The sequence below is a fragment of the Oreochromis niloticus genome, linkage group LG7, assembly GCF_001858045.2.
Source record: "Oreochromis niloticus isolate F11D_XX linkage group LG7, O_niloticus_UMD_NMBU, whole genome shotgun sequence".
NCBI lineage: Eukaryota > Metazoa > Chordata > Actinopteri > Cichliformes > Cichlidae > Oreochromis > Oreochromis niloticus.
In genome coordinates, this window is record NC_031972.2 from 10490787 (window position 1) to 10512500 (window position 21714).

The 21714-nt window shown below is 39.5% G+C and overlaps 1 protein-coding gene and 1 long non-coding RNA gene across 2 annotated transcripts; both read right to left on the bottom strand.

The window, feature by feature from the left end:
• Positions 1–418: 418 nt before the first annotated feature.
• psmb10 (proteasome 20S subunit beta 10) lies at positions 419–19731 on the bottom strand. The gene is made up of 8 exons (XM_005449520.3): positions 19561–19731; positions 19326–19419; positions 19124–19221; positions 18241–18381; positions 17764–17879; positions 1570–1628; positions 1276–1427; positions 419–607 (listed from the first exon to the last, which is right to left on the bottom strand). The coding sequence occupies exons 1-8, from the start codon at positions 19623–19625 to the stop codon at positions 496–498; spliced, it is 837 nt and encodes a 278-aa protein (XP_005449577.1). The 5' UTR covers positions 19626–19731; the 3' UTR covers positions 419–495.
• Positions 4307–6636, bottom strand: LOC112847376 (uncharacterized). The gene is made up of 2 exons (XR_003220890.1): positions 5681–6636; positions 4307–5283 (listed from the first exon to the last, which is right to left on the bottom strand). It is a non-coding gene; the product is annotated as an uncharacterized LOC112847376 (long non-coding RNA).
• Positions 19732–21714: the final 1983 nt, after the last annotated feature.

The following is a 21714-nucleotide window of genomic DNA, read 5'->3' on the forward strand; positions in this document are numbered from 1 at the left end:
AATAAACTTTGGGATCTAGGATTAATCTTGTCTAATAGGAGTTCACTGTTACCTATGTGCATTGTCTGGAGCTCTTTAGAGATAACCTTTTGGGAGCTATTGATAAGAAATGTAAAGACTTGCTAAAAGACAGAGAAGTGTGTGATATAATACTCTTCAAATTATTCAATAAATAATCGAATATATACTATAAAGCATAATGCTGTCACAGCAATTAGCAATGCATGAAAAGAAGATTTTATTTTGTTTTCACAGACCAGTAGGTCACCAAAAGTGATTTTTAATAAATTCCTTAATAATTCTTTAGAAAACGGATCGTGTTCTGCTATATATAGATTTTTTTTAGTAAGAAAAAGAAATAGTTACCATCTTCTAGTATTTTTCAGCAGTGGTCACTAAATAAATTTGCAAACACCAATCATTTAACAAGGTTTTTTTTAATTCATCCTATTCTACTGAATACATTTTATTCCAGCTGAAAAATGTTATTGAATTTCATTCAGTGTCCATAATCTGAACAGATTCATTGACCACATCCAGGGACAGGGGTGTCACAGTTTTGGTCAGGACAGCAGTGGTCCCAGTCTTATACCTGTACTGCCCTTCTCTGAAAAGAAAAGACAGAGAGAGAGAAAAAAATGTAACGCATTAGATTTATCTAATTGGATTTGGATTAGATATTTCCTAAAGAAAAAAAACCTGTCAGGTCAGTTTCAGATTTATTCACACATTCTATTTTATTTAGGACAAAAGTTAAATAAAAAGTTAAGCTGAAAAGAAGCCGTTTACTGTGCTCTGAGTACAAGCAAAGTAGGAATAATTCTGGTTTGAGTGACACTTCTTTTGGGATAAACTTGAGGAGTTGTACATGTTTGATGTTAAGCAGTTATGATATGTTTGTAGTGTCTGTCAAATGTCAAGAAATCTGACCAAACTAATAACGGCCTCAATGCCCAACTTCTTCCAGTGATTCAGGAAAAGTTTCCTGCATAGCATCTACAGTTTTGCTTTTCTATGAAAAGCAGGTGGACAAGCAGAAGTTCAAAAATTGTGATTAAATTGTGATTAACTTTGAACTTTGGTGTTAAATCGCATTGGCTTAACTGCTTTGTTACTCTTGCTGCTATTGTTGATGCCTATATTATGCTGAATTTAGTGATCATATTAGTTTTTTTGTCCTTTATGAAAATGCCAATGTGAGGGCTCTGATTATGTGACCAGCAGATTAACAAATGAAAAAACACAAATTAACAGTGTAATAGAATAATGGCTCACCTTTTTCCCTTCGTTGTGGGCTTGTCATAGCCACGCAAATATTCCACTCCAGCTTCAGTGATGACACACAAGTCAACGTTACTGCCTGAACCCAGGTCACAGAAAATCCCTGCAGCGATGGCATCTCGTACTAGCTGCTTCGCCTCTTCCAACTGAAGACATGTTATTAAATTTCATTCAATTTATATGTATTTCCGATTCTGTGGACATTATTACTTCAATTTGTTTATTCTTAAAGATCTGACTCTTTATTTCATTACGTATGTCATAAGAGGGAACATGACAATGCCTTACCTCCATATTTGGTTTGAACCTGTCCTCAAATACAGAGACAGCAGCTGCTGCTCCAGATCCTAAAATCAGAGCCAAATATTGTTATTATTACCATTACTGTCACTGTCTGTTGCTAGGCAAAATTATTTTCATTCAACTGTATGTTTATAATTATAATTTATGACTGAAAGTTGGAATGCTGTATGAAGTATTAAAAACAGGATGCAATGAACTGAAAAAATGATTTGTATAAACTAAGAACATGTATCATTTTAAGAAATATATTATCATTTTGAATGGAGCAACACATCACAAAATGATAGATTCAGAATGCAGTTTAGCATTGTCTTGCTGAAATATGCAAGACCTTGAAAAAACATCATCTGGATGGGAGCATATGGTGCTCTATGTTCTATATATCCTATTCAGTACTGATGGTGCTTTCCAGATGTGCAAACTACCAATCCCATCAGAGATGCAGTCTTTATGAATGAGACAGATAGAATAATGTTTTTCAAACATGTAAATATATGTAAAATAACAAGAGATAAGAAAAACTTAAAAACATCAAGTTTTCATGAATATCTCTATGGCTACACAATGTTTATGCTCATAAAGGAGTAGGGTGAAGTTTACACTTTTTCTGTTCCTTCCACCTTATTTCAAATTCCATTATTTACAAATCAATATTCACAATTTGACATTATATGATCCACACATGTTTGACTGTATACAAGTCTAGACTCATATACAACACATAAACATACACACAAAAAAAATTCAGCTTGTAAACCAAAACACTCTTGCCTCAGTCTATGAAAATGGGGACAAGGCTTCAACAGAACACAATGAGAGGAAGATTTCCTATATTCATGCAATTTATCATTTATTAAACAATCGCGTGAACTTTTGTATTGATGTCTTTTTCTTAACTTTATTTGTACAGGTGTTCCACACACTAACTGTTGTACGGAAGAGGATTAGGGCCACTGGGGAAAAAAAAAAGTGGGCACATCTTTTTTTTCTTCTTTTCCAGAATTCTGAGAGTCAGAATTCTGACTTTTTTCTCAGAATTCAGGAAAAAAGAAAAAAAAGAAGTGCCCACTTTTTTTTTTTGCCAGTGGCCCTAATCCTCTTCCGTACTGTTGTGACTGTAATGCTGTGACATTTTACATTAGTCCTAACTACTGGCTTGCTGAACATAAGGAATCCTCCCAGGTCATGAGTATTTGGTCTTATCTGGAAAAAGTTCTGAATGTTTTGTGGCAAAGATTTACTTGCTGCTTTGTACATTGTACGGTTCTGAGGTCACCCAAATCCTTAAATCTGAGAATATTCAGTTTAATAAAAAGTGGATTTGATGGTTCTCTTGAAGTGGTTTTATTTATTATCTTTTTTGCAGAATTGGATGGATGTGTGCTTTATGCGTGTTTCCCCACACGTCCACACAATATGTCATGTACGGGAGTATCATAGAACAATAAAGAGTATATAATGCATTTGATTTATACGATCCTTAACCTTGTAGAGAACTGCCAGAGAATTGCCATGTTATTTATTGTCAGTTTACTATTGGTAGAATATGTGTGATTCCCAAATATTATGAATTTTGTTCTATTCAGGTTCAATATTAATTTATTATAGTCAAACCAGGTCTTCAGATTATTTAATTCATTTTCTAGTTCATTCAGAAGTTGTTCGAAGTTACCTCCACGACACAGTAATTTTGTATCGTCTGCAAATAATATTATTTTCAAAGACTTTGAAATTGCACATATCTCATTAATGTACAATATGAAAAGCAGTGGCCCCAAAACCGATCCTTGGGGAACTCCACACACAACAGGTTTCAGTTTTGATTTTATGGCATTTATTTGGATAAAATAAAAACTGTTTCTGGTTTTTAGGGTAACTGTTAACCCATGATAATGCCACCCCTCTGACCCCAACATGTACATAGTTTGTTAATTAAAAGGTTGTGATCGAGTGGTGACACACCCGCACCCCAAGGCCCTACTTGTGTGGGTGGGTGTGTTGGAGCGGGAAGAGGGAGGCAGCCGGGGATGGGGAGGAAAAGATGGGAGGAGCAAGATGCCCCTCCCTGGGGCCAGCTCCCCCGCTGACCCCAGTAGGCACCCCTGTCCTTCGGCACCCACCAAGGCAAGGGAACCCAGGCCCATCCAGATCGGGGCCTACGGCAGCAGGACCGCTCAGCCCCACAGGACCCGGGGCAGCCCACCCGACCCCACCGCAGAGGAAACTGTACCCACCCTAACATTCAATCATCTCCCAGACTGCCCAAGACAGTAGACACCCAAGTTAAGTTTATTCTCCACCTCTCCTATGACTCTCCCCCACCTGCAGAGTGGACTCCTGCAAGGATGGAACAAACTCCCTGTCAGTTGAAGAGCCCCCTAGTTAGGCCGATGCGCCAGAGGCCCCCTGCACCAGAGCTGAGCCCCCGTGCACCCACCCGCCCACAACCTCGGCAACACACCAACAAGGACCTAAGCCCCCAAGGCCCAGCCAGAGCCCTAGCACGGAGGCGAAGCACCCCTGAACCCCAAGCCCCCACGCCTGCCCCGGATCCACTCAGGGGCAGCCAGGCTACCAGGCCAGTAACCTATGTCCGCCAGCACAGACCCTCCCCCAGCCCTGCTGCACACAGCCACAAGGAGAACACCCTCTAAGAGCAACCAGAGCCACTAACCAGGTTATGACCACAAGCCCTGGGTTAAGCCCTCCAGGATAACGTCCCTAGGGATTCTCCAGACGCCCTAAGCCTGTCCCTACCTCCACATCAACCACAATGGCGAAGGCGGGACCAAACCACGACCCCCCACCCCCGCTAGGTGATCGAGCCGATCAAAGGAGCCCAGAGGGATTGATCTAATGTGGTGGCAGAGGCTGTCTTGAGACTAATGTGATCTATTAGATGGTTTCTATATTGGCTAGAATTAAGATTATTTTTATTTTTCCAGTTCTTGAGGACCGTTTTCTTGGTAATGCATAGGGCAGTAAAAAAACATGTGGACTGTATTAGTTTCTGTAGTGACATCATCCAATTTGCCCAACAAGCACACTAAAGGGGAGGTTGGAATTTTACATTTCAGACACTTTGATAAGTCTGCTACAAGTCTGAGTTTGCTACATTAATAGTTTTAGTTTTAGGAGCGTGTCCAGTTTTTACTTAAGCCAAGACAGGATCAAAATTAAGAAAAAAGTCATTAAAACCATTTGCAATTTCTTTTATGTCACTGATCATTGTATTTTGTATTTGGAAGTTATTTTGATATTCTAATCCCTTAGTTCCTTTATTTACAATGTTATTTAGTATTGTCCACATGTTTTTCATGTTATTCTTATTTTCATCTAAAACTTTACTGTAGTCATTTCTTTTGCTGCTTCTTATAATTTTTATCAATTTATTCTTATACCTCTTATAAGTTTGTTCAGCTTCTATTGTTCTTTTCTTTTAAAAAAAAAATACAACAGATTCTTTTTCATACATGCATTCAGTATTCAGTTTTTGGTTTTCTTCGTTATACTCACCAGGGGACAGAGTTAATATTATAGAAAAGAAGTTTTCAAATGCCACATCAACATCTTGAACATAGATATTACTCCAGTCTTGGCTGTTGAGGCAGCAAATTGCTTCTTGTGTTTTATGTCCAATTAATTTCTTATTAGGTTCACATCTGTTAATCCTGGCATGGTTCTGTAATGTTGCAAAAACTGGTAGATGGTAACATATGTCATTTATTATTAATCCACTTACAACATTCCTGTCAACAGCATTAGTGAAAATATTATCGATAAGTGTAGAACTATGTGAGGTTATTCTCATTGGACGGGAGATGGAGGGATAAAGACATAATGCTAGACATTGTATGTGTGATGGCTGCACTTACAGCCACACAGTGGTAATGGCCACCATATTAGTGTAAAGGCTTATACATTCAACACTACATTCACATTTGTCTTTAAATATAGGAATTAATTTACAGGACAATGAATAACTGATTTTGGTTTAGAATTAATTAACATATCCACATAACACTGCATTTTCAAATAAGTGCGCACATTTTAGTTTACACTGTTAAGTATGATTAATCTTTGTTGTCTGAGTTACCTTAGTTGCAGCTGCTCCAGTCCCTTGATTGAGGAGCCAAGAGGTGGAAAAGGGGCGGAGCAAGCCTTGATGGAAAACTGCAAATTTGCTCATTCCATAACTCGGGACCATGGGGGGAAATTGGAGTTCATTATGTTAGTTTCAGTTCGGTTTTTTGTGTGTTTTACCCCTTGTGTTTTTTGTGGGCTGGTCAGCCACTATTTAAGTTTCCCCTTTGTCTCGTTAAGTTAGGTCAGTTTGTTTGAGTTATCAGTATTGTTTGTTAACTTTGAGTAGAGTTCTGTAATTTTGACCTCTTTTATGGGCCCAAGATTTTGATTCTTTTTGAATGATTTAACCAATTATGTTTTTGGGTTAAATAAAAAAAATCCTGTTTTTGGACTTTAACCTGTGCCTAAGTTTCCTTTGCTGCTAGTCCATCACAGTATGAATGAAATCAGTGATGGTGCTGTTCGCAGTTGGATTCAACAAATCTATACTGAAATCAACACAAATAAATGTCATTTTCTTGCTGTTAACAGGATTATACTTCTTCATCTAAATTGTAATTCTAATGAATGTACTCAGCTTGAATCTGTATGACGCAAGCAGGGAGAGAGGAATAACAAATATTTGTGTAAAAATGTAGGGTGCAAAAGTAAAAAAATAGATAATAAAGTACAAATACCTTTGTTACTTCCTACCTCTGGAAGACAGTCATTTCTGGAAGTCTTCCTGGGCATATGTAGTGTATAAACATGTAGTTTATACTGTGATGAGATGTTCAAGGTCTTCACAGTTTTATGAGGAACAAACACTGACCTGACTTATTCAAACATTAAAGAGGAACCTAAAGGGATGAATCCGTTTTATGTCTGTCAATGGAAAATTGTACTTAGTAGTCAGTATAAGCTTTTAATGATATAAGTTTGCATATGATAGAATACTGTATGTTGACCTTTTGATGACTTAGACTGTTGTCCACTACAAGACTGTTTTATAAATTCTTTCTCACAGCGATAATAGCTGAACAAGCAGGAAGAGGAGAGCTGGACACTCTTATCTGACGCTCCCTAACGAGAAGAGAGGCCGCGTCTTTCTGTATCCCACAACACACATGCATACACCTGAACCACTCTTATCTTCACTCCCTACGCACTAACTTTCCTCTGCCTATGAATAGACGTATTCACTGTTGTATTATTTTGTATATAAATAAAGACAAGTGCAAGAACAGAGCGCGCATCACAGGGCCCCCACTCTGGTGTGAGCGTTCTGTGACCGCCCTTGTATACAAGTGAAAACCACAGCGTCTGTGTGTGTTTCTACCCTTAGACTCTTAGCTGAAGAAGTGTCTTTAGAGTAAATCTCTTGACATTTATTTTGGTCCTTCGTAGCCGGGGCAGAAACATCAGAACTGTTATCTGTGACTCTGTTCCAGGATCTGGCATACTGTTTCCTGACGCCGTGGAGCCAGCACCGAAGTCTGTGCACAGCCCTCTTAGACGAGGCCGAAAGCCCTGGAACGTGTGAATTCGGGTCCAGGCCGGTGTTTTTAGTCTGGTCCACGGCGGCGGGATTCAGTCTGACGATCCGAATCACCAGTGAGACGTCTGAGAGGTGAGAAACACTACTTTGGTTAGGAATCGCCATAATGAACCGACAAATAAAATAGGTTAGGAATCGCCTTAATGAACCGACAAATAAAATAGGTTAGGAATCGCCTTAATGAACCGACAAATAAAATAGGTTAGGAATCGCCTTAATGAACCGACAAATAAAATAGGTTAGGAATCGCCTTAATGAACCGACAAATAAAATAGGTTAGGAATCGCCATAAGGAACCGAATTAGTAAAAGCGCGCAAATGTCTATGTGTGTGTATGTGTCTGGAAGTAAGTTGATTTTACAGCACAATACGCTGCTGAACTACTTCTATTTTATTTGTTTTCTTTGCTGAGGCTCACGTACTGGTGACAAATGAGAACGGTTGAGTTTTATCTCGTAAAACTGATACCGCTTCATTTTTTAGAAGTGAAGTAGAAGGGCGTATCAGCAACCACTCTGAAGTCAAGCGTGCCAGTGACAGCCCAGCAAAATCTTTGACAATGGGGAATAAACAAGCAAAATTAACACCTGATGAGGAATGTTTAGAAAAACAACAAACCGGAGCAGGTAGAATAAGTGCAAATAGGTGGAGAAATCCACAAAAAGCTAAAAACCACAGCTGGGAAGGGAAATGCAATCCCTCAGCTGTTACCCAGTTGAAAGCTGTCCTGAAACAAGAAATTACATTAACAAAAGACCCAAAGAAGAAATTAAAACGTGAAGAAGAATATAAACTTTTCCAAGCATGGGAAACTGAAGCTGAAAGGAGAACTGAAAATAAGAAAAAGAAAGAGGAAAATAAAAATCTATTTAAATGCACTTTCATTGAAGGATTACTACCACCCATTAGGTCTCATGTAGAAAAGAATTGGGTAACGCAAGATACGGGCACAGCAGATGAGGCGTTTCAATATGCTAACCATGCACAGACAGTGGTGAAAAAGAAAGAGAAGGTCTCAGTTTTTGCCCTCGACGCTGACACTGTTCTCACAGCTTTCAGTGGAGGCTACAGGGGAGGTTTCAGAGGCCAAAAGAGAGGGAGAGGAATGCGTAGGGCAGGAGCAGGGGGTAGAGACAGGTTTAGACACACACCAAACAGTGACTTTAGTACTACATGCTGGAGGTGTGGAAAAGAGGGACATTTTGTACGTGACTGTAACACACAGAGACACACACCAAACAGTGACTTTAGTACTACATGCTGGAGGTGTGGAAAAGAGGGACATTTTGTACGTGACTGTAAGAAACAAAGAAGCAGTTCAGACTAGGAAGAATATAATAATCCCTCGTCAAGTAAAAAATTAGAGATCCAAGTATAAGTTTAAAAAGGGCTGGAAACAGACCCAACTGAATACATATAAATGCAAGAGGAATAAAGTTAAATAAAACAACTGTAATGTCTCAAATTGATAAAAGCAAGGATAACAACCTGTAAACTGGTATTAACAATGAAACATAGGATGAAGACCATGCCCAGAATGAATAGAACGAAAGAAAATACATAACTCACACAAACACATATTAAATGAAATAGAGAGATGCATAAGGTATATTAAGGTTTTGTCATTGTTCAGCCAAGGAAAATGTGTGAAAAGGAAAATGTCTCCAGCTTGGGACGGGGTGAAACTGCAGATCACCCCCATCCCTCGATGGATGCAAAATAAAATATAAATAAAATATTGTAATATACTATTGCTGTTATATAAAAAGATAATAACATTAACATAATATTAATATGAAGAGGCACCTCAGTCAGCTATGATGTGAGGTGGATAATTGTTAAAAGTAGTCTGCATCAAGCTTAAGGTTTGCTCAAATTCAGTATAATGACATATGAGATGAAGAAAATAAAGAAAATATGTAAACTAATTAAGTGCATAGAGGCACTTGACCTGCTTGAAAACCTGTCATCCTAGATGAGACATTGCTGAAATATAGAGCACACCTATACTAACAACTAACAAGCTAAACCCTGTATACAACAGCTAAAGCTACACAATTGAGAAGCTGAATTAAATATATGGTCACTGCTAAGCTGATGAGCAGGTTACACATTTTTTAGAGCAGGAGCTGCATAAGAACACATCAGAGGGAGGGAAACCGCTATCAAAGCTCAAACATGAAGCCGTCTGTGGGCTCAGTTTTTTTGTTTTTTTTTTCCCTCACGCTTCTGATTTGTCTTTGGCAGCAGCCTTTTTGCATCCTGACTCGTGTGTAAAGCGTTCAAGCCATCAGTAACTTGTTTTTGTTTTGTTTTGTTTTTTGTTTTGTTGGGTTGAAAAATGACTAAATTTGTGATCATACTTGTGGATCACAGTGACACATAATGATTAGGCATATGATTTACTAATGCAGATGTAATAACTTTATTCTAAAATTCAAGGAGAACAAACAAGAACAACATCTTCAGTTATGTCTTGTTGTTGTTCTCTGTGCAGTGTGCTGAGTTTTGTTTTTTGTTTCTTTTGTTTTTTGAAATGTTGCTTGAGTGATGAGTACTGTAACTTCTGAAGTGGCTCTCACCATGTGTCCTTGATGATGATAAGTTCAGAGCCAGCTGAGAGCTGGGTTGTCTGTTTTGTTTTAGGTGACAAGCCAGAAAAGTTAAAACTTAGTTTCTTGTTTTGAAAAAAAAAAGGGAGAAAAGGGAGGTTTTGTGTTTCTCAACCAAGAACAACTACAATTTCATTTTCTGTTTTTGAGAAAGGAGAATTTATAATAATAATAATAATAATAATAATAATAATAAAACAAAGAGTGATGTTTTGCTTAAGTGTTGAAGCAGGCTAATACTGCAACATACCGTCTAATGCATGATCTGCGAGCAATATATGAAATCATCTTATTTATCTTTAAATAAACTCCAATTATGGAGACCTGAAGTCACATGCTTAGGGCACACTCTCAGGTGAAGGCAGAAAGCTACTAAACAAAGAAAAGAAGCTATACAAAATGCGCCACAGCCACAAACTAAGCATTCATATTCTTTCTAACTCTTAGTGAGCCTGAGTTATGACCTTGGCTCCCTGTTTTTCTGCTTCCACCAAAGGTGGGGGTGACGCTCCCACGGCATGTGCTCTGTTCTTTTTACTATCACAAAGAGGAAAAAAAAAGAGAGAGAGGCCCCTACTCTCTGAATACAATATTCTTTTCATAACTCGGCAGTATGAAATGTCATGAAACAGTGTAACTCACTCACAGTAAATCAGCAGCATAGGATAATACAAACCTATCTAATAAATCTAATGATTTTCACATTCTTTTAACTCAGAAGTGTGATGTGGCCTACAGCAGTATCATGATTCACTCATTTTGATTATAGGTATAATGTAATATATAACAGCATAATAATCTCACAACTGCTTCAAGCACATTTGCCTTTCTTAACACACGTGAGAGAAAGGCAACTGTTGAGAAAATGTTCTTTTGGGTGAGACAGTCCCAGAGGCCCTGCATGCAAGCTACTAACACACATACATGCAATGAAGAACAGCTTACACTACAGCCAACACATGTGCCTATATCCCTCATTAGTGTTAAAACAGGGAAAACTTAATAGTTTTGTTATCAAATGCTGAAGTTTATCCACTACTAACAAATAAACTCTCTGGGTTGCAGGACAACAACTTCAAAAAGAACGAGACTGGTATGACCAACCAGTGATGAAACAACAAATTTAGTGGTTAAGAGTCAAATGGTGAGATGTTTTCTGCTGATTGAATCATACAAGTGATTACTGAAGGAAGGAAAATTCCTTTTTTGTGCTTTTAAACGTGATCTTACGAATTTTAATATCTACCTGTGTTGTCCTGTCAACTTGGTGGGTTATGAGTTAATTATATTGTGAGGAAAAACAAAAAGGGGGAGAGAAGGCTGACACAGGGCCTGGCCCGGTGTTTCTCCCCTCTCTGAATAACACAGCCAATACAACATCATTTTCCTGTTCGTCTGTTTTTGTTTTGTTTTTGTTTTTTCTCTTTATGTTTAATTACAGGCTGCTTTGCCGGTCCTGAAAGCCGAAGCTGACCTGGACTCCTGCTCTCCCCTCTACCATCTCTGACCCTGACCCTGACCAAATGCTGCAGCAGCTGGACCTATAACAACAATCTAAAAATGTCAACAGTGCTACAGGAAAGCGATCTCATGCAGCAGAAACGGAGAGCGTTAAATCCAAGGCCCGTTTCACTACACGGGGGAGATTTCCAGACAGCTTCAGCTGACAGAGCTGTGACGAGACGCCCATTAAGCCCGAATGAAAAGTAAGGCCGAGCAAAAGAATGCTGACCTTGATAACTATGCATTAACACTGTACAGGACAGTGACGGACCAACACGGATGATCGGGCAGCAGAAGAAAGGGCGTGCCAGAGACAGGAGGAGCAACTGAGGTCAAAAGGCACCTCAGAATGGACAAAACACAGAAGAAGAAAGGACTGCCCCAATTGGGGCCAAAACCAGGACAGACTGAACTTTGAGCAGCAGCAGCAATGGTCGCAACCGGACTGAAAAGGAGGAGGGCAGGACCCCAGGACACGCTTCAGGCCGTGGTTTACCCAAAACACCAGAACAGGAAAGTGATAAACACGCCAACATACACTAACATACACATCTACACACACTGACTCAGAATGAAGAGAAACACACACCTGAACAGACGTGCACTTGTTGATTGAGTGAGAAATGACACACACACACATCAGACAATGTACACTCATCAAACATGACTGACGCCCTGAACGCCTTGAGACAGATCCAGCAGGCCCAAAATCAGGCCTATGTAAATAATACAAGTGACTGCTAAAAAGACTACTACTCCCTTTTCACTGTGTAATACTTTTTGTTAAAAACCAACGGTGCAATAGACTTCAATACTTGAAATACTTGAAATACTTGAAATACTTGCAATTCCTTTGTATTCTTATTCTTATTTATTCTAGTTATCCCTTTTAGTATTTTTACTTTTATTTTGTGTTTTTGTAACATGTATCCTGCCATGTCTAAAACTCATGATTAACCGCATAATTGTTTCCACTGTTGCTGCATACATAGCCGTGACAAATGATGATGATGATGACCCCGACCTGTTGGAACATGAAGACTTTGTGTGATTAATGATGGTGTGATAGAAACTGTACAACAAGATGTTACATACTGATATCTCACTTGAAAGTTATACTGACAACAGGAGGGAATGTCAATGGAAAATTGTACTTAGTAGTCAGTATAAGCTTTTAATGATATAAGTTTGCATATGATAGAATACTGTATGTTGACCTTTTGATGACTTAGACTGTTGTCCACTACAAGACTGTTTTATAAATTCTTTCTCACAGCGATAATAGCTGAACAAGCAGGAAGAGGAGAGCTGGACACTCTTATCTGACGCTCCCTAACGAGAAGAGAGGCCGCGTCTTTCTGTATCCCACAACACACATGCATACACCTGAACCACTCTTATCTTCACTCCCTACGCACTAACTTTCCTCTGCCTATGAATAGACGTATTCACTGTTGTATTATTTTTGTATATAAATAAAGACAAGTGCAAGAACAGAGCGCGCATCACAGGGCCCCCACTCTGGTGTGAGCGTTCTGTGACCGCCCTTGTATACAAGTGAAAACCACAGCGTCTGTGTGTGTTTCTACCCTTAGACTCTTAGCTGAAGAAGTGTCTTTAGAGTAAATCTCTTGACAATGTCTATACATATAAAAGACAGAAAACATACCAAAGAACCTATTTTAAATTATATCATTAAGAACTTTGTTACTAGCAGCCTGCAGTTTACATAGCATCAATTCAAAGCAAGTCACCCCAAGGCTGTGTATATTGTCAGGTAAAGACCCTACAGTATTAGAAAGAAAGGAATTGGTGAGGAGTTTTCTTCTTGTTAAAAAAAAATCATTTTTAACAGGAACAAAAGCCCAGCAGAACCAGGCTCAAGGAGGTGCAGTTATGTGCTGAGGTCATTTGAGGTAAGGGGGAAGAGAAGAGAACAGAGAGAGGAAGAACACAAAAGGCAAACTACAGGAGAAGCCAGAGTTTATTAATTGCTAATGATTAAATACAGTGGTGGTGTATAAATACACAAGAGAGTGAAAGGAGATGAGTGAAGAAGAAATGCTTAAGCCTATTGCAGAATTACTAAAGGAGGATTTAGGGTCACCTGATCGAGCTCTAACATTAGGTTTTGTCGAAAATGAGAGTTTTGAACCTAATCTTAAAAGTAGAGAGGGTTACTGTCTCACGAATCCAAAATGGGAGCTGCTCCATTCATACTGGCAGCTCCTCAAATGAGCCCTCCCAGCAAGTAAAATTATTAAATCTGGAATGAAGAGAATGATTCGGTGCTTCAGGACTGCTTTGATGCTACAAACTGGGGTGTGTTTAAGACTGCTGCCCTGAGAGAGCACAGTTCTGTGAATTTAGAGGAATATGCATCAGTGGTTACCACTGATGCATACTGGCTTCCCTGGTTACCATCAGAGAAGCCAAGAGCCAGTACAGACTGAAGCTGGAAGGATATTACAACAACTCAGATTCCAGATTCATGTGGCAGGGCCTGCAACACATCACTGATTTCCAGCAGAGGAGAAGCAGGGTCACAGTCAGCTGCAACACGTTACCAGACGAGCCGAATGAGTTCTACGCTTGCTTCGACACCTTCAACACCAACCAGAGGCATTCTACCAGCAGAGGCGGCACAGAGCTCTTCACACACTGCGACTTCGACTGAGGTATGCAAGGTTCTGAGGAGAACTAACCCCTGAAAAGCAGCCAGCCCTGACAACATCCCTGGCCGTGCTTTGAGGGTCTGCTCTTCAGAGCTGGCTGAGGTTTTTACAGACATTTTCAATTTGTCCCTCACCCAGTCAGCTGTGCCCACATGCTTCAAGTCCACCACCATAGTGCTCTTCCCCAAGAGAAACAACATAACCTGCTTGAATGACTATTGCCCCATCGCACTCACTTCAGTTTTGCTTTGAGACGATAGTCATGTCCCATATCAAAGAAGCCATCCCGGACACATTAGACCCTCTACAATTTGCATATCGGAAGAATCGTTCTACTGAAGACACTGTTAATGCAGACATCCACACAGCCCTCTCACACCTCAAAAATAAGGACACCTATGTCTGAATGCTGTTTATAGACCTTAGTTTAGCACTGAACACTGTCATCCCAAACAGACTGGTGGGAAAGCTCTCTACTCTTCGACTGACACCCCCCCTCTGTTGCTGGGTCCTGGACTTCCTCACAGGCAGACATCAGGCACAACCCATGGACTCCCCAAGGCTGTGTTCTCAGTTCACTCCTGTACACCCTCGTCACCTACGACTGCGTCCCCTCCCAGCAACACCTCCATCATTTAGTTCGCTGACGGGACAACCTTCATCAGGCTCACTGGTGAAGAGGAGACTGCTTACAGGGAAGAGTTGGCTCAGCTGGTATCCTGGTGCCTGGAAAATAGTCTCTCCTTAAATGCTGAGAAGGGTATGATGATTATTGATTGATAGTTTTGGGAAGGTTACTTTTAAAATGTATTCCACTCCAGATTACAGAATACATGCTCCAAAATGTATTTTGTAACGTATTCTGTTACATTACTCAATGAGAGTAACGGATTCTGAATACTTTGGATTACTTAGTATATTATCTAACTTTTTTAACAACTACATGAATGTACTATTGCTGTGTGATTTATTACTATTACTGAAGGATACTCGTCATACCAATACCAACTAGATTTTTAAATCTTAATATAAAATGAGTAACAGTAGGGTGTACATTAGGTAAGGGTGCACTTTTTGCAGTGATCTCGTATAGAAAACTATTCTGACCATATATAAAACAGGTCCGCGGCTCCGAACTGTAGTAAAGGGACCTCTGGTTAATACGTCGGGTTCCGTGTCAGGCTCGTAACCGAAAACTAGCTTTACTTTGTTGACTGGGTCTACTTTGCTAGCGAGAGACAGAGAGAGTCGTTGAAAGGCTGCTCCAACAGAACTTATTGTTTCAGAGAAAAACACGAACACAGTGTACAGTCGAGTCTTAATGGCTTACTTACAACTGGGCTACACTGCCCATGAGGCTACATTCTTCAGGGCTATGCCTGTAACATTCTGCCTATTGCCTTCATATTAAATAATTTTTTGAACAATAATTTTACAAATATTTCTTCACGTCATTATGCAAGTAGAGGTGACATGGGCCGCAATTTTGAGACCCAGCCATTAGAGCCTCTTAATGCGTGTTTTCTTTGGGTTTCCACCGGCGTGGAATTACCAAAAATAGAGAGGGCATAGCCTAACATATGAAACAGGAAAAGACCGCCGTGTAATCCCTTTATTTCAACAAAGTAACTGTATTCTGAATACTACCTTTTTAAATGGTAACTGAAACGGAATACAGTTACTCATATTTTGTATTTTAAATACGTAATGCCGGTACATGTATTCAGTTACTCCCCAACTCTGTTGATTGATTATTGACCCAAGGATGAGGAGAGACCAGCACACCCCACTATACATCAACGGGACTCAGGTGGAGAGGGTGAAGACCTTCTAATTACTCTGGACCCACATCAGTGGGGATCTCACCTGGACCCATAATACATGGCAGACCATCAAGAAGGCTCAACAATGACTCTTATTCCTAAGGAAGCTGAGAAAATTTGGATTAACCCCGAAATTTCTCAGCAACTTTTACAGATGCACAGTGGAGAGTATCCTGACAAACTCTATCATAGTGTGGTATGGGAACAGCACTACTCAGGACAGGAAGGCTCTCCAGCGTGTCATTAAACGGCACAATTCATCTGTGGAGTACCCTTCCCACCACTACAGGACATTTACAACACTCGGGTCAGGAAAAGGGCACACAACATCATCAAGCACCGCACCAACCCACAGCACACACTGTTCTCACTCCTGCCATCTGGCAGATGCTACAGGAGTGTGAAAGCAAGGACAACCAGACTAAAAAACAGTTTCAATCCAAAGGCTATCAGGCTACTGAATCACTGACTTATGACCTGTAATTTGCAATTTTGTACAGTTATATACAACATAATACAACTGTAATTATCTTTAACCTGTAATTTGCAGTTTTGTACAGTTATATACAACATAACACAACGTCAGACAATATCAACATTTTAATACCGCATACTCTGTATATATTACCACTGTGACAGTGTTGCAACTACTTGCACTTTAAATTCTGACTACACCTACACATAAGCTACATAAGCTACAAGTGCTACAAACTTGTACTTGTTTTACTTTATTTATTATTTTCAATGCTATTTTCTATGCTCAGAGTTAAGTTTAGTCTTTATTTTTATTTTATGTTATTTTATGTTAGTTTTTATTTAGTTGTGTGAAGGGAACCTGCAAAGTAAGAATTTCACTGCTCTGCGTAACCACTTGAATCTCTTGAATCTTTCACAGGAGTTGGGCCTGGAAGCCGAAGGCTCTGTTACCCATTCTATTTTTGAAAACTATAGAATAGAATAGAATAGAATAGAATAGAATAGAATAGCCCTTTATTGTTATTGTACATGTACAACAAAATTGTGTACAGTGAGGAACTACAGTAAGCCTACAGTATAAGTGTTCTGTTGGGATAGTAAGGTAGTCTTTAAAACATGAGTTTTGGAATATGCTTCCAGAAGCTTGGAGAACATGAAAGCTACTTAAAGACATTACAAGAAAGCTTGCCTAAGAGATGTCAGATTGTGTTGAAAAATAAAGGTGGGCATCCCACATATTAACTTTAAACTTGTTAGACTTGTGCAGGGCAGCATTGTTGCCGTACAACAAGAAGGTCCACGTCAACTCCAGCATCTGGGCCTTTCTGTCTGGAGTTTGCATGCAGTTTGAATCTATGGGAGTTCGCTCTGGGTAATATCTCCCACAGTGCAAACACATGCAGTTAGTGGGGTTAGGTTAATTGGTAATTTTAAATTGCCTGTATGTGTGTATGTGAGTGTGAATGGTTGTCTGTCTCTGTCTGTTAGCACTGCAAAAGACTAGCAACCTGTCCACGGTGTACCCAGCCTCTTGCACTATGGCGGCTGGGATAAATTCCAGCCCCCCTGGATAGATAGATAGATGGGTGGAATTGTTCAAACTCTGCATTTCCCTTATATACTGTACTTGCATATGTGTTTGCACATTTCAAAATTACTGCTTCTATTTGCTACTTTCATAGCAAAATATAAAGCAATAACAGGTGCCTCAAGACTTTTGCACAGTACTGTATTTATCATAAAGTAGTAAAACATCTCAGTTTAGGCATTTGGTATGTTTATAATATGTTGTATGGTCAATAAAATATTAATTTATGAGATTTGAAAACTGCTGGATTCTGTTTTTATTTATGTTTTAAACCGAGTTCCAACTTTTAAAATTATTTGATTTTTCTTCTAGAAAACTCTTAGACACCTGCCACAGCATTCTGCACATATAGTAAACAGTACCCTGAACATATACATACCCATGGTGAGAAAAGGCAGTTTGTCATAAGAGCCATGAGGGTAAACACTGTATAGGTGAGCTCCAGTCACATCAACTCCTCCAACAATCAGAGATGACCCCACGTGACCCTGGTACCTGACAAATCAAACAGATGGCATTACCACAACATCCTGCTTTTTTTGTTAGAGGAATACGGAGCACATCCTCCAAAATGTGCACATGTGAATAAGCAGCAAAACAAAAACAATAGAGTACAGAGACAATGAGGGTATACAAATGCTTATTGCCCCAGCAAGCATTTCATGCCCTAGGTCAGAAGCTAATGATAGAAAATTATCCAATTTAAATTTTAGTGAAATAAAAGTCTGTAACCCTTGTTTATTTTCCCATAATAAGTTAGCTTTACCCAACCATAGCAGCTCTATGCCCCACAATTTGAATATCGCTTCTTTAGCATCCAACTATTACTTACTTACTTATACTCTATTGCTCTCACCTGAACAGCATTTGTTTGAGCTGTCTGGTAACCATAGCAACAAGTGGGGGTCGCCCAGTGTTGAGCATGTGAAGTTCCACATTGGATGACATGATTTGTGTAGTTATCTCTGCATCTGCAGCAACACCAGCTCCACAGCAGCTACAAAACATACAAAACATAGTTAGACAAGTAATATACTAAGTAACATTCAAACAAGTAAAATAACCTGTTTGATGAACATGGCATAAGTGTCTCTGCTTAGCCTTTGACGCAAAAAGAAAAAAAGCCACATTTTTGTACTTTTGTACATTTTTATGCATTTTTTAAATCTCTTTTGTTTTGGAGATACATGGCACTGAACTACCATGTATTGCTTCAAGTCTTATTCTTCTTCTCTGTTTTTAGTCTTTTTTTGGGTCTTTGTTTTTTGTGTTTTTAAGAGAGAAGGAGAGAGATCTGAAGCAAGAAAATAAGCCATATAGTTGCTGAATCTGTCCTTTGAGGAGGCAAAGGCCAACTCAGGAACTGAAAAGGCATCAGCAGGCTTTGAAGCAAAAGTCTAAATGTTAGAAGTAGTATTTGCATTCTAGCTATTGGAATGTTTTTCTCTGAAGAGAGCGTGATGGCAGAATCGGCACTAGACGGGCAGATAGGGGCCAGAAGAGGTAGACTTTGGAATGTGACCATTTAGTTTGTAAGCTGACTCAGGCAGATGGTTGGCTGATGGGCCATACTGGTTTAAATCTTGACATCAGGAAAGAAATCAAGAAACTGAATGAAATGAAGCTGCCATGCTAGGAGCCTTGCCGCCATCGGGGGTCTTGTTTTCTGGTGAGAGCTATCTTCAAAGTGAGTTAGGAGTCAGTTCGACTTGTCCTGTGAAATTAATGAGTAAACTTACTAGATTTTTGGAGCAATGTAGTGAATTTTCATGCAGTTTTTGTCAGCCACAACCATGTCATCTGTAGCTCTGGTATCCGCTCCCAAGATGACTCCATCCTAACACCACAAAAAGGAAATATAAAAGTTAACACACTTTAAATACTAACTCAGCTTCCTGGTGTATTACTAGTGTTGTCCAACCACTGATGATTAATCCGAACCTTGTATACAATTCCAGCAATGGTGGTGCCTGTCTTCCTGGCATTAGGAGCTTTGTAACCAGCCTGAGACAAATTGGATTCCAGCACGGCATTCCTGGTAATGACACGGCAGAGAAAAGGGAACACAGAGAGGCTCATATTAGTGTGAAATCGCTAATCGCTAATCATTTTTTTTGTTCCGCCATTAATGTCGTAAAGCTATTTTTGTAAACGCTGTTAAATCCAGTTTGTGTACCTGCGGCTGTTCTCAAAAGAGAAACCTCCCGGCTGAAGCGCATAGGAATTCAGACTGTGCAGCATATTAGGTGCAGATTCTAAAGTAAAAGACTAAAAACCCAAGAAAAACCTTGTCACGGTGCGTCAGTTTGTGTGGGTGCTTCTCAGAAGTTTTCGGTTTTACTTTCACTTCTCAGAACAAGTCCCGCCTTCTCCGCTGTAAAAAATACCCACATCAGTCTGACATTTTCTCTTTTCTCTTATCTGTTCTCGTTGTTTATTGTTATTTGTTCTAAATAATTATTCATTTCCATGAAAAATGTGTTCAAAGAATAGTAAAGATATATGAGTTTTGTTATTTTTTAACAAGAATAATCTCATAAACCACTAAAATTAACTTCTGAATTACATTGCTAATGTTTCTTTGCAGTGTATTACACGTTACCTGCAAAGATGGAACCTGCTCCTGGAGACTTAAAGTGGCTTAAAGTGGCAGTTTAAGTGAGGCATCAGGATGAAAATTTTGGTCTGGTTTTAGTCTTTTTCTCCTAGCTTTTTTTAATTTTATTTTTTATGTTAAGCCAAAGGCCTAGACATCTGTTGTAGACTATCTTTTAACCATCAGTGGTCAAGAACTGGACTGGAATTCAAAAAATAAAATGGCGTTATGGCACCTTCAGTACCCGAGTAGTACTGTCTAAGATATTTTTTTATGTACTGCAGGCTGGCGTTGCTTCTTGCTGAAGGCATGGAGAGACAATAACAAACGGACATCAGTCTCCATACACCCTAAACATATCTCTGTTTTCTCCTCCTGTCATGGCGCAGGTGTTTACGTTGGGCTTGTAACATAGTTAAAAAGGTTCAAGTAAAAAAAAAAAGAAGGTTCAAGTAGCCTTTTTGTTTGTACTGATGCAAAAAGAAAGTTCTGGCAACAAAATCAAAAATAATAAATAAATAAATACAGCTAAATGGGACAATATCACCATCTTGTGTCAAAAGTCATCCCGTACTGACTAGAAATGGCAAAGGATTGTGGGTAATCCTCAGCGTGAAGAAGGATTAACGTTAGTGGTGCGATACTACGATGCCGCAAATGTTGGTATTCGCCCTAAACCAGGGCCAGGGTCATTATTGCCAATGCCAATACTTGCATAGATACTTTTAACTTATAAATTCAATTCACTTTTATTTATACAGGTCGACAGACGGATTGGTGCTGCGGCCGCGGTGATGCGGATGCTGTACCGGTCTGTTGTGGTGAAGAGCTGAATGTAAAAGCGCTTATGTATGGAAAGATTTTCACGGACACAACATACATACTCAACTCTACTGCTCCAGCCACAGATGCAGTTTCCTTACAAATGTGGGGTCATTTAAGGAGACGTAAACAGGCTTTAAACAGTGTGAGATTTACTGGGAACAAGCATTGTTACAAGGAAACAGTGACATTTTCTGGTAAGAGGTGGTCTTGCAGTTTGAGTGGGTGTGGGCAACAGAAAAGGGGGGCAATGGTGACTAAGGTTAATGTACTACATTTTTTCATCTTGATATGCCATTGGACAGACAACAAAGAAAACAAACAAAAATCAGACCACGAGAAAAAAAAGCAATGGGAGACATTAAGAAAAAATTACAATGGATCATTTTGAATATAAAGTTGAAATTAAGAGATTGCAGTTGTTGCTTCAAGACAAACTGTTCCCCATATGTGTATTTGTGCGTATTTTTGTTCTTGTGGAGTTCTGAAATGTTGATAAAGTTGTTATATTTCAAAGTACGAATCAAATGAAGAACAAGAGTTCTTGCTCTGCCCATTCTAAAGGATGTATCGTTGTGTATCAGGTGGTGACTTGTGTCTTAATCCCAGAGTGCATTTTTTCTAATTCTTCTTTCAGCTGCTCCCTATAAGGGTCGCCACATCAGCCTCTATCTACCGCTAACATCCTCTTCTATCACAGCCCTCTCCATGTCCTCCACCCTATGTCATGGTCTGCGGGGCAGACCGAGTGGAGAGAGAGCGGAGGACCCAGGAACAGACACAGGCGAGGAGGCAGAACTGAACTTTAAACAAAAGGCGAGCCTTTATTGTGGCTGATACAAAGGCATAACAAAACAGCAGGGACAAGGGCTACTTAAAATAAAACCTAAACTGGAGAAACTAAGAACAGCG